General features: G+C 47.9%; 1 protein-coding gene across 1 annotated transcript in view; it reads left to right on the forward strand.

Annotated features, from left to right (window-relative positions):
- The window catches only part of LOC130530283 (voltage-dependent L-type calcium channel subunit alpha-1D-like), a 33,814-nt gene that overhangs the window by 16,608 nt on the left and 4,706 nt on the right, over nt 1-12,500 (forward strand). The window contains 28 exon segments of the mRNA XM_057041314.1: nt 1-20; nt 5,200-5,259; nt 5,329-5,435; nt 5,508-5,595; nt 5,732-5,839; nt 5,962-6,014; nt 6,104-6,250; nt 6,332-6,533; nt 6,655-6,813; nt 6,890-7,000; nt 7,093-7,176; nt 7,311-7,439; nt 7,511-7,576; nt 7,668-7,759; nt 7,887-8,046; nt 8,112-8,239; nt 8,353-8,449; nt 8,553-8,655; nt 8,725-8,826; nt 8,901-9,031; nt 9,153-9,293; nt 9,371-9,431; nt 9,731-9,953; nt 10,086-10,193; nt 10,320-10,453; nt 10,556-10,624; nt 10,627-10,667; nt 10,741-10,930. The exon segment at nt 1-20 is cut by the window's left edge and continues 110 nt beyond it. Coding sequence (XP_056897294.1) covers nt 1-20; nt 5,200-5,259; nt 5,329-5,435; nt 5,508-5,595; nt 5,732-5,839; nt 5,962-6,014; nt 6,104-6,250; nt 6,332-6,533; nt 6,655-6,813; nt 6,890-7,000; nt 7,093-7,176; nt 7,311-7,439; nt 7,511-7,576; nt 7,668-7,759; nt 7,887-8,046; nt 8,112-8,239; nt 8,353-8,449; nt 8,553-8,655; nt 8,725-8,826; nt 8,901-9,031; nt 9,153-9,293; nt 9,371-9,431; nt 9,731-9,953; nt 10,086-10,193; nt 10,320-10,453; nt 10,556-10,624; nt 10,627-10,667; nt 10,741-10,930 — 3,114 coding nt within the window.

The following is a 12,500-nucleotide window of genomic DNA, read 5'->3' on the forward strand; positions in this document are numbered from 1 at the left end:
CGCACTCCTTCAGGAACACTGTGAGTGTGGCCCGGCCTGGGCCTCTGGGCTGGGTTAATCCTCCTCGTGCCCACCGTTAAAACACTCAGAACAGCTGGAATGCTTCCCTCTCTGGGAATCTGGATCCGAACCTTAACACTGGGTTTAAAGTTTAGACGTGCTTCCAGCCACAACATAACCCCAAACGGTCCACACCGGACCGAAAGTGCTAGGCCCAGTTCCATGGAAATGTGGTTTTAACGTTCCTCCGACAATGCCACTAGCACATGAACCAGGGGGCGGGGCTTAGCCAGATTACACAGCAGAAGTGGGTCAATGACTAACCGGGTTAAAGAAGGAAAGACCGAGTCACATGGAGAGAAGAGAAAATCACCAGTTTTACTGTCTAATCCTGACACATACACACACACACGCACACACGCGAACAGGCACACAACCTCTATCATATTATCTAATCCTACACTCACCCTGAAATTTAATGTTGAATTTGTCTGGGCCAAAAGGTTGGCCCCACAACTATGTCAGAAGCAAACCCCACTTGTGTTAAAGACACACACACACACATACACACACACACACACATACACACACACACACGCACATTGTAGCAGCTGTCTGCATGCAAGACATAGCAATTAGCACCAGATGAGGAACCATCCTTCTAACATACGATCCACGCACAGAATCCCCCCCCCCCACACACACACACACACACAGACAGATGTTAACTCTAACTGTCCTCTGTAACAGCATCTGTAGTAAAGCAAACGTGTTCTTTAACAAATGCTTAAAGTCATACAGTATTTTGGTCTTCTCGTTGTCATATTTCTCTCTATATTTGTGGTGTTCTCACTGGTCTCACCTGTTCATATTGAGACCTTAGTGGTTCTGGACCGGTCCTAGAATGGTCCCGGACCGGTCCTGGACTGTTACCTGGACTGTTATCTGGACTGGTCCTGGACTGTTACCTGAACTGGTCCTGGACTGTTACCTGGACTGGTCCTGGACTGTTACCTGGACTGGTCCTGGACCGTTACCTGGTCCTGGACTGGTCCTGGACTGTTACATGGACTGTTACCTCAAATCTAATCAAATCAAATCAATCTTTATTTATATAGCGTCTTTTACAATCAAAATTGTTTCAAGGCGCTTTCCAGAATCCCAGGGCCTAACCCCAGACAAGCAACAGTGGCAAGGAAAAACTCCCCATTTAACAGGAAGAAACCTTGAGCAGGACCAGGCTCATATAGAGGGACCCTCCTGCTGATGGCCGGCTGGGTAGAGAGAGAGGAGAGGAGAGAGAGGAGAGGAGAGGAGAGGAGAGGAGAGAGAAGAGAAGAGAGAGAAGAGAAGAGAAGAGAAGAGAGAGAAGAGAAGAGAAGAGAAGAGAAGAGAAGAGAAGAGAAGAGAAGAGAGGAGAGGAGAGGAGAGGAGAGGAGAGGAGAGGAGAGGAGAGGGAGAGGCACAGAGCACAGAAACACACACAAAAAATATGATATACAATCACTTCAGCGGGGCCGGAGGTCATTATGCAGCTCCGAGGGCGGCGATACCTATAAATAAATAGAGGGGGGGGGGGGGGGAGCAAAAAAACGACACAAGAACTAGTCTGCTTGATGAGGAGAGGAAAGGAGAGGAGAGGAGAGGAAACCATGACCCAGTGGAGTGACAGACGCCTGTCAGGTGATCATGTTTCCGGACCCCGGCAGCCTTGGCCTATAACAGCATACCTAAGATGTGACCTAACGATTAGATGACCCCCTAAGTATGATAATTTGTCTGTCTATGATAGTAACTGGAACTACAGAATTAGTAACAATAAGCTTTTTCAAAGAGGTAGGTTTTAAGTCTGATCTTAAAAGTAGCGATGGAGTCAGCCTCCCATACCTGGACAGGGAGCTGGTTCCATAGCAGGGGGGCCTGGTAGCTAAATGCTCGGCCCCCCATTCTACTCCTAGAAACTCTGGGAACCACAAGTAGACCAGCATTCTGAGAGCGGAGCGGTCTATTGGGCTGGTAAGGTATCACTAGCTCCTCCACGTAGGATGGAGCTAGGCCTCTGAGGACCTTGTAGGTCAAAAGAAGGGTTTTAAAAATTATTCTAAATTTAACGGGCAGCCAATGAAGTTGATGTTCCTCAGGTGAAAAAAGGCACTTCTAGAGACTATTTTAATGTGTGATTTGAAGGAGAGATTTTGATCAAAAGTTACTCCTAGATTCCTCACAGAGAGACTAGATGCTAATGAGATACCATCTAGAGTGATCATGTGATCTAATCTATCCCTGAGAGGTTCAGGACCAAACACCATGACCTCAGTTTTTCCTGGGTTAAGGAGGAGGAAATTTGAAGACATCCAGGACTTGATGTCTTTAAGACAGGCCTGAAGCTTCACTAACTTCTCTGTCTCCTCTGGTTTTATGGATAAATAAAGCTGAGTGTCATCAACATAACAATGAAAATTTATCCCATGCTGCCGAATAATGTTCCCTAAGGGAAGCATGTACAAGGTGAAGAGGATTGGTCCAAGTACAGAACCTTCAGGAACTCCATGGCTAACCCTACTGTATGGGGAGGGAACACCATGGACATGAGCAAACTGGTATCTATCAGATAAATATGATCTAAACCAGTCTAGTGCTGTCCCTTTAATCCCAATCACATGTTCCAGTCTATGTAACAGGATGCTGTGATCAACTGTATCAAAAGCAGCACTGAGATCCAGCAGAACCAGCATAGAGACCAGTCCATGATCTGAAGCTATGAGAAGATCATTAGGAACTTTAAGAAGTGCTGTTTCTGTGCTGTGATGAGCTCTAAAGCCTGACTGAAACATCTCAAACAGGCTGTTTCTCTGCAGGTGCTCCAGTAACTGAGTCACCACCACCTTCTCAAGAACTTTAGAGATAAAAGGAAGGTTGGATATTGGCCTATAATTTGCTCAGACATCAGGATCCAGTGATGGTTTTTTAAGCAACGGCTTAATCACTGCCACCTTGTAGGACCGGGGTACATAACCTGACACTAAAGAACCATTGATCTGGTCCAGGATAGAACTGCCTATCAATGGTAAAACATCCTTCAACAGGTGTGTTGGGATGGGATCTAAAAGACACGTGGTGGTCTTGGATTTCTGAATGAGCGAAGACGCCTTAGAAAAATATATAGGGCTGAAGGCGTTTAGGGTCTCGTTGGAGAACCTGTATGTTCCCACAGTCAGCACATCTCGTGATGGTCCAGTTGTTGGGATGGCCTGGTTAGCTTTTTCTCTGATAGCTAGAACTTTATCAGTGAAGAAGCTCATGAAGTCTTCACCACTAAGGGAAGAAGGGATACGTGGATCTAAAACACTGTGACTCTTAGTTAATTTGGCCACAGTGCTGAAAAGAAACCTGGGGTTGCTCTTATTTTCCTCAATTAAAGACGAAAAATAAGCTGTTCTAGCTTTGCAGAGGGCCTTTTTGTAAACTAATAGACGGTCTTTCCAGGCTACATGATAGCTGTCTATTTTACAAGAATGCCACTTCCTTTCCAGTCTTTGCACTTTCTGCTTGAGGGTCCTGATATGTGAATTATACCAGGGGGCACACCTCCTCTGATTTACTATTTTCTTTTTCAGGGGGGCAACAGAATCAAGCGTGATTCTCAGTGAGATTGCTGCACCTTCAGCAACAGAGTCAACCTCAGCAGGGCTAAGATTATAACGATTGATCCCTGGGGAAACACACGGTGGTCCTGGGATCAGCACAGGGATCACTTCCTTAAACTTAGCTACAGCATTATCTGAAAGACATCTGCTATAGTAAGACTTTGTTCTGAGCATAGAAGAATCCTTAATCAAAAATGTAAAAGTGATCAAAGAATGGTCTGACAGGACTGGGTTCTGAAGGAACACTGACACATGTTCTACCTCAACACCATAAGTCAGAACTAGATCTAGGGTGTGGTTGAAGTTATGAGTTGGTTGGTTTATCTGCTGGAGGAAACCAACTGACTCAAGTAATGAAATGAAGCCATTTCTAAAGCTGTCATTTACAACGTCTACATGGATATTAAAGTCTCCAATGATAATGACTTTGTCCGTTCTAAGGACCAAGTCAGATAAGAAATCAGAGAACTCAGACAGGAACTCTGAATGTGGCCCAGCAGGGGGGTGATATACAACTACAAACAGAAGTGGCTTTTCTGCCTTCCAGTTCAGATGGGTGATGCCAAGAGTCAGGCTTTCAAATGAACTGGAGCCATGTTTTGGTCTAGGATTAATTAATAATATTAATTGTAGTGATAGATTGCTTCCACTCCCCCTCCTCGACCAGTAACACGAGGAATATGATAATTCAGATGGGTAGGAGGAGTAGATTTATTTAAGCTAACATACTCCTCCTCCTGAAGCCAGGTCTCAGTGAGACAAAATAAATCAATGTGATGATCCGCTATTAGGTCGTGTACTAACAGGGATTTACACAAAAGAGATCTAATATTTAACAGTCCACACTTAATTGTGATATTAGTTTCTCCAACTTGTGCTTTAGTATTAATTTTAATAAGATTACGGTGATTGACCGCTCCCCTGCTCTGTGCTTGGTGAACTTTTAACCGTGGAACAGAGACTACCTCTACAGTGTTAAATATGTTATTGTTGGTGGATGAGGGTTCTATGGAAGCAGCAGAGAGGTGTGTAAGACTACAACTCTGCATCCTGGTCTGGACCCTGGATTGTCAGGTCACTTTGGGTCTAATAAAATTAGCCAAATTACTAAAAATGAATGAGGCACCATCCCATGTGTGATGGACACCGTCTCCCCTAATCAGACCAGGTTTTCCCCAAAAAGTGCTCCAATTGTCTAAAAAGGCCACCTGGTTTTCGGGGCACCATCGTGACAGCCAGCAACGAAGCAATGACATGCGGCTAAACATCTCATCGCTGGCCAGATTGGGGAGGGGACCAGAGAATGCTATGGAGTCCGACATCGTTTTTACCTGGACTGTTACCTGGACTGGTCCTGGACTGGTCCTGGGCTGTTACCTGGACTGTTATCTGGACTGTTACCTGGACTGTTACCTGGACTGGTCCTGGACTGTTACCTGGTCCTGGACTGGTCCTGGACTGTTACCTGGACTGGTCCTGGACTGGTCTTGGACTATTACTGGACCCCATTCTCCTGAACCCCATTCTCACCGTTCCCTCTTGTTTTGGGCAGGTTTTGGGTTATGCAGACTACGCCTTCACCTCCATCTTCACTGTGGAGATTCTGTTGAAGGTGAGATCCCTCGGATGGAGCAGCGCGATGCCTTCATCTGCTCCTGACTGAACTCTTGTGTTTCATCAGATGACGGTCCACGGAGCTTTCCTGCACCAGGGTTCATTCTGCAGGAACTGGTTTAATTTACTGGATCTGCTGGTCGTCAGTGTCTCACTGGTGTCCTTCTTCCTCCAGTTAGTACCAAAACAAGATTATTTGGCCGAGATAAGACCTGAAGCCTAACTGGTGCTGGTTCACTCTTGCAGCTCCAGTGCGATCTCTGTGGTGAAGATCCTGAGAGTCCTCCGCGTGCTCAGGCCATTGAGAGCCATCAACAGAGCCAAAGGGCTGAAGGTGCAGCTCCGCTTTCACTTCTGACCTCCTACTGCTTTCAAAAAGCCCAGATGGACACCTTGGTTCTGGTCCTGTAATCGAGCAGAACCGCCTGTCCAGGAAATGGCTCTTTTAAATGACAACCCTTGTATTTCAGCACGTGGTCCAGTGTGTGTTTGTGGCCATCCGGACCATTGGAAACATCATGATTGTCACAACTCTCCTGCAGTTCATGTTCGCCTGCATCGGAGTACAGCTCTTCAAGGTGAGAACAGCTGCTTCATCCTGAAACACCCTTGTCAAAGAACCACGTCCAAACACAACCCGACTGTCTGCATGATTAATCCGTCCAGTTGAACAGGAAGTCTTTTCTTACTCTTGTTTTAGGGAAAATTTTATCGCTGCACCGACGAGGCCAAACACACCCCAGAACAGTGCAAGTAAGGCTGAAACGTTCAACCAGGCCTGTTCTACCAACTGTGATAAGATATGGTGTGACATCCGTGTGTGTGTGTGTGTGTGTGGTCAGGGGAACCTTTGTGGTGTACAAAGATGGAGATGTCAGCCATCCGATGGTCAGAGAGAGGATTTGGCACAACAGTGACTTTAACTTTGATAACGTGTTGATGGGGATGATGGCGCTCTTCACCGTGTCCACCTTCGAGGGTTGGCCAGCGTGAGTGCCCCCTCACCCACATCTTTATCTCTGTGGTTAGAAGACAGACACACCGGAGACACTGAAGCCTTCTCTTCCCAGTTTGTTGTATAAAGCTATTGACGCCAATGGAGAGAATTCCGGCCCCATCTACAACTACCGTGTGGAGATCTCCATCTTCTTCATCGTCTACATCATCATCATCGCCTTCTTCATGATGAACATCTTTGTGGGCTTTGTCATCATCACATTTAGGGAGCAGGGAGAACAGGAGTACAAGAACTGTGAGCTAGATAAGAACCAGGTAAGAAGTCTTCTCATCTTTCTCAGTATTCCTTCACCTGCATCGTTAGAACCTCCAGAGCTTTAAAGACTTTGTGTGTGTGTGTGTGTGTGTGTGTGTGTGTGTGTGTGTGTGTGTTTAGCGTCAGTGTGTGGAGTATGCTGTGAAAGCTCAGCCGCTGAAACTGTACATCCCCAAGAACCCAGTTCAGTACAAGTTCTGGGCCATAATCAACTCCACCGGATTTGAGTACGTCATGTTCGTGCTCATTCTGCTCAACACGGTCACTCTGGCCATTCAGGTAAACTGGGAGGACCTCAGAAGGATAGAAAAGCTCCGGAGGTACTGGGCTAATTCTATGCTTTTATCTGCTGCAGCACTACGAACAGTCCAAAACCTTCAGCCACGTCATGGACATCCTCAACATGGTGTTCACCGGCCTCTTCACCGTGGAGATGCTGCTGAAGCTGCTGGCCCTCAGACCCAGGGTGAGCCCACAACGAGGGTTTCAACTCACACACACACACACACACACACACACACCCTGACCCAGGAACTCAGAGGTCTTCTTCTCTGCCAGCATTACTTTGTAGATGCCTGGAACTCCTTTGATGCTCTGATCGTGGTCGGCAGCGTTGTGGATATCGTGGTGACAGAGTTCAGCGTGAGTGTTTAATGTTTAAAGGTTGGAGAAACCACCCAAACTGCCGCTATCATACCTGTCTGTCTGCCTGTCTGTCTGTCTGCCCACCTGTCTGTTTGCCCACCTGTCTGCCTGTCTGTCCGTCTGACCCTCAGAGTGGGGAGGACAGCTCTCGTGTCTCTATTACCTTCTTCCGCCTGTTTCGAGTGATGCGATTGGTCAAGCTGCTGAGTAAAGGGGAGGGAATCCGGACGCTGCTCTGGACATTCATCAAGTCTCTGCAGGTTGGTGGTGGTTCGGGAAGGGGGGGGTCGGACAAGGGTGAACCCCCACTAATCCTCCTCCACTCTCTCAGGCTCTGCCGTATGTCGCTCTGCTCATTGCCATGATTTTCTTCATCTACGCTGTAATCGGGATGCAGGTAAAGGAAGTTCCTTGTGATAATGTGTCACCTGGCAACAGAAAATAAATGTGTGTGTGTGTGTGTGTGTGTGTGTGTGTGTGTGTGTTAGACATTTGGAAAGATAGCAATGCAGGACTACACTCAGATCAACAGGAACAACAACTTCCAGACCTTTCCCCAGGCCGTTCTCCTTCTCTTCAGGTCAGTTCTTCCTCGGTGCAATGTCAGATACTCTCACTACTCAGATGTTAGAAGCTCAGCAGCATTCTCCTTGTGAGGGCCAGGACATGATGAGCTTCTGCTGCTCTTGGGGTTGGTTGTCGTGCAGGTGTGCCACAGGGGAGGCGTGGCAGGAGATCATGTTGGCCAGTCTTCCAGGGAAACGATGTGATCCAGAGGCCGACTACGAACCAGGGGAAGAGTTTACCTGCGGCAGCAACTTCGCCATCGTTTATTTCATCAGCTTCTTCATGTTGTGTGCATTTCTGGTCAGAAACCACACTCACACACACTCACACACACACTCACACGCACTGACCTTCTTCTCCTTCAGATCATTAACCTGTTTGTTGCTGTCATCATGGACAACTTTGACTATCTGACCCGTGATTGGTCGATCCTGGGCCCTCACCACTTGGACGAGTTTAAGAGGATCTGGTCTGAATACGATCCAGAAGCCAAGTACGTTTAAGTCCCGATCCAGACAAGTACCTAGCTTTACCTGAGATTCCTAATTTTTCCTGATGTCAGCGATAAATGATGGTAAATATTAACGATCTTCTACCTTCTGTCAGAGGTCGTATTAAACACCTGGACGTTGTGGCTCTGCTCAGGAGGATTCAGCCCCCTCTGGGCTTCGGCAAGCTCTGTCCTCACCGAGTGGCCTGTAAGGTAAAAGGCTTTTAACGGACCCCATCATCCTCAAAGTGGCCCAGCAGGATTTGTTGATGTGCCTGAGGCGGCCGTCTTACACAGAGGTCTTGTTGTCTTCCAGCGTTTGGTGGCCATGAACATGCCTCTGAACAGTGACGGCATGGTCACCTTTAATGCCACGCTCTTTGCTCTGGTCCGTACCGCCCTCAAGATAAAGACCGATGGTAGGTGATGTGTACACCCCACTGTGATGTTCCGGAGCACCTGCTGAAGGCTCTGCCCACTCTTGTTAGGTATCCCTGAACAGGAGAATGAAGAGCTGAGAGCAATCATCAAGAAAATCTGGAAGAGAATGAAGCCAAAACTTCTAGATGAAGTCATTCCTCCTCACAAAGGTACTAAAACAGACTAAAAATACGACGCGCGTGGGAGTTTATATTGTACTGACGCCTGTCTCTCCATCCCTCAGAAGAGGAAGTGACCGTCGGCAAGTTTTATGCAACTTTCCTCATTCAGGATTACTTCAGGAAGTTCAGGAAGAGGAAGGAGAAAGGAAACTTCACAGGAGAGACGGATGACACGAACCCATCTGCAGTACAGGTCTGTCTGTCCGTCTGTCTGCCTGCCTGCCTGTCTGTCTGTCTGTCTGTCTGTCTCATTTGTGTGTGTTGTGGTGTGTGTGTGTGTGTGTGTGTGTGCGTGTGCGTGTGTGTGTGTGCAGTTATGCAAAGCTGGTCTGAAGACCCTGCAGGATCTGGGTCCAGAAATGCGTCTGGCTCTGAACGAGGACCTGGAGGAAGATGAGGAGGAGGTGATGATGGAGGAGGAGGAGGAGGAGCTGGAGGAGAATGCTGCCTACAAGGTGAACGTCCTCTGTGTGGTCTCACTTAGTTCATCGTCCCTCAACTCCTGGTGATTATTGCTGCTCATCCTTTACAGAGTGAAAATGATTTTGGACCAGAAAAAGAAAGACAAGGCTCTGCCCTGAACACACCCACAGGTAGATAGAGGGAGGGAGGGAGGGATGTGAGGGAGGGAGGGATGATGGATGGATGATGGAGGGAGGGAGTGATGATGGATGCATGGATGATGGATGGAGGGATGATGGATGGAGGGATGGGTGGATGATGGTGGATGGATGGATGGATTGATGGATTAGATGGACCTATTGATAGATGGATAGATGGACGGATGGATGGATGGGTGGGTGGATGGATGGATGGGTGGTTGGATGCTCCCTCATTACGAGGATCTGAACAGGAAGTACTCTCAGACCTGTGGATGAACGCCCCCCCACAGGTCCTGGCGGTGTTGTCGGGGATGGGGGCGTGTCTAACGGGGGTCTGATCCACCGGGTTGGCTCCCTCACCAAAATACCAAATGGGAGTGACCTTGAGGATCACTATCGCCACGACAACAAGAAGAGGGCTTCCTTCAGCCATCACCGTTCCCGCCACCCGTCAGTCAGGAACGGCCCGCTGGACTACAGCCTTAACAGACCGTCGTACTACAAGCACGGAAGGTAAAACCAGCTTTGACACTGACACTGTGACGTAAACATGACCATTCTGGATGTGTGTACGTTGCTATGGAAACAAGCTCATTTTGCTTGGCTCTTTCGCTGAGAGAACGTTCAGACCCGTCTGTCCTGCAGGAGGGATTCCAGGGACAGGTACTGGAGACGAGGAGCCCTGGAAGCATTCGGAGCTCAGACCTACTACAGCAGAGAGGAAGACAATGACAGCCTCTCCTCCCGAGACAGGTGACCTCTGACCCCCTGACCCCCTGACCCTCTGACCGTCCACAAGACAATAACTCGTCCCTGTAGAGGGAGCATTTGTCAGTAAATTAACCACAACAAACCCTGTGTGTTGGTGTGCAAACGTAGACACTACCCTGATGAGCCCCCGCTGTACCCAGACCACTACGAGGGGCTTCCGTACTCACACAGCAGCTACACTAACGGCTACGGCGAGGGCAGAAGGACTACCCGGAGGCGACTGCTTCCTGCCACGCCCACAGGTAAGTATTCACCCTCAAGAGTGGGACGGACAGACGGACGGTTGGGCGGACAGGTGGACGGGTCCTGAAGCAGTTTCCTTCTGTCTCCTTCTGGCCTGTCAGGGCGGAAGCCCTCGTTTAATATCCAGTGTCTCAGGAGGCAGGGCAGCAGCGATGACCTGCCTATGCCGGGACTTACCACCCCACCTCACCGCCCCGCCGCACAAACCCACAGGTAAAACACACGCGTGCACACTTGCTCCTCCCACTCCAACATTTACTAACCCCTCCCCCGTCTACAACAACAGATGGTGAACAGTTATGACACCCGGCACTCCGCCGCTCACTCCTCTGCACCTTCCTCGACCCCCTGGGCAAATCCATGCCCACGCCGAGGCCGCCTCCTTTATGCACCCCTCATCTTGGTGGAAGAGGAGGAGGGAAGCCCGTCTTGGGCAAGAGGAGGAGCGGAGGCCAAGAAGGGAGTTGCTGGAAGAGGTAACCTTACCTGGATGCTGCGTAGGCTACATTAGCTTGCTACATTAGCTAGCTTTACTGCAATTTAGTTGTCCCAGACCTTGAATTATTTTGGCAGAATATAGACAGAATATTCGTCTGGATGGATGGATGGATGGATGGATGGATGGATGGATGGATGGATGGATGGATGGAAGGATGGATGGATGGATGGATGGATACATGGATGCATGGATGGACGATGGATGGATGGATGAATGGATGGGGGATGGATGGATGGATGGATACATGGATGCATGGATGGACGAATGGATGGATGGATGGATGATGGATGGATGGATGGATGGATGGATGAATGGTGAATCTATGAATGGTGAGTATGTTAGCTTAAATTAATCTACTCCTCCTACCCATCTGAATTATCATATTCCTCGTGTTACTGGTCGAGGAGGGGGAGTGGAAGCAATCTATCACTACAAGTTATTAATTAATCCTAGACCAAAACATGGCTCCAGTTCATTTGAAAGCCTGACTCTTGGCATCACCCATCTGAACTGGAGGGCAGAAAAGCCACTTCTGTTTTTAGTTGTATATCGGCCCCCTGCTGTGCCACATTCAGAGTTCCTGTCTGAGTTCTCTGATTTCTTATCTGACTTGGTCCTTAGAACGGACAAAGTCATTATCATTGGAGACTTTAATATCCATGTAGACGTTGTAAATGACAGCTTTAGAAATGGCTTCATTTCATTACTTGAGTCAGTTGGTTTCCTCCAGCAGATAAACCAACCAACTCATAACTTCAACCACACCCTAGATCTAGTTCTGACTTATGGTGTTGAGGTAGAACATGTGTCAGTGTTCCTTCAGAACCCAGTCCTGTCAGACCATTCTTTGATCACTTTTACATTTTTGATTAAGGATTCTTCTATGCTCAGAACAAAGTCTTACTATAGCAGATGTCTTTCAGATAATGCTGTAGCTAAGTTTAAGGAAGTGATCCCTGTGCTGATCCCAGGACCACCGTGTGTTTCCCCAGGGATCAATCGTTATAATCTTAGCCCTGCTGAGGTTGACTCTGTTGCTGAAGGTGCAGCAACCTCACTCAGAATTACACTTGATTCTGTTGCCCCCCTGAAAAAGAAAATAGTAAATCAGAGGAGGTGTGCCCCCTGGTATAATTCACATATTAGGACCCTCAAGCAGAAAGTGCAAAGACTGAAAAGAAAGGGGCATTCTTGTAAAATAGACAGCTATCATGTAGCCTGGAAAGACCGTCTAGTAGTTTACAAAAAGGCCCTCTGCAAAGCTAGAACAGCTTACTTTTCGTCTTTAATTGAGGAAAATAAGAGCAACCCCAGGTTTCTTTTCAGCACTGTGGCCAAATTAACTAAGAGTCACAGTGTTTTAGATCCACGTATCCCTTCTTCCCTTAGTGGTGAAAACTTCATGAGCTTCTTCACTGATAAAGTTCTAGCTATCAGAGAAAAAGCTAACCAGGCCATCCCAACAACTGGACCATCACGAGATGTGCTGACTGCGGGAACATACAGGTTCTCCAACGAGCCCCTAAACTCCTTCAGCCCTATATATT

This window comes from Takifugu flavidus, chromosome 8 (genome assembly GCF_003711565.1).
Source record: "Takifugu flavidus isolate HTHZ2018 chromosome 8, ASM371156v2, whole genome shotgun sequence".
NCBI classification, from domain to species: Eukaryota; Metazoa; Chordata; class Actinopteri; order Tetraodontiformes; family Tetraodontidae; genus Takifugu; species Takifugu flavidus.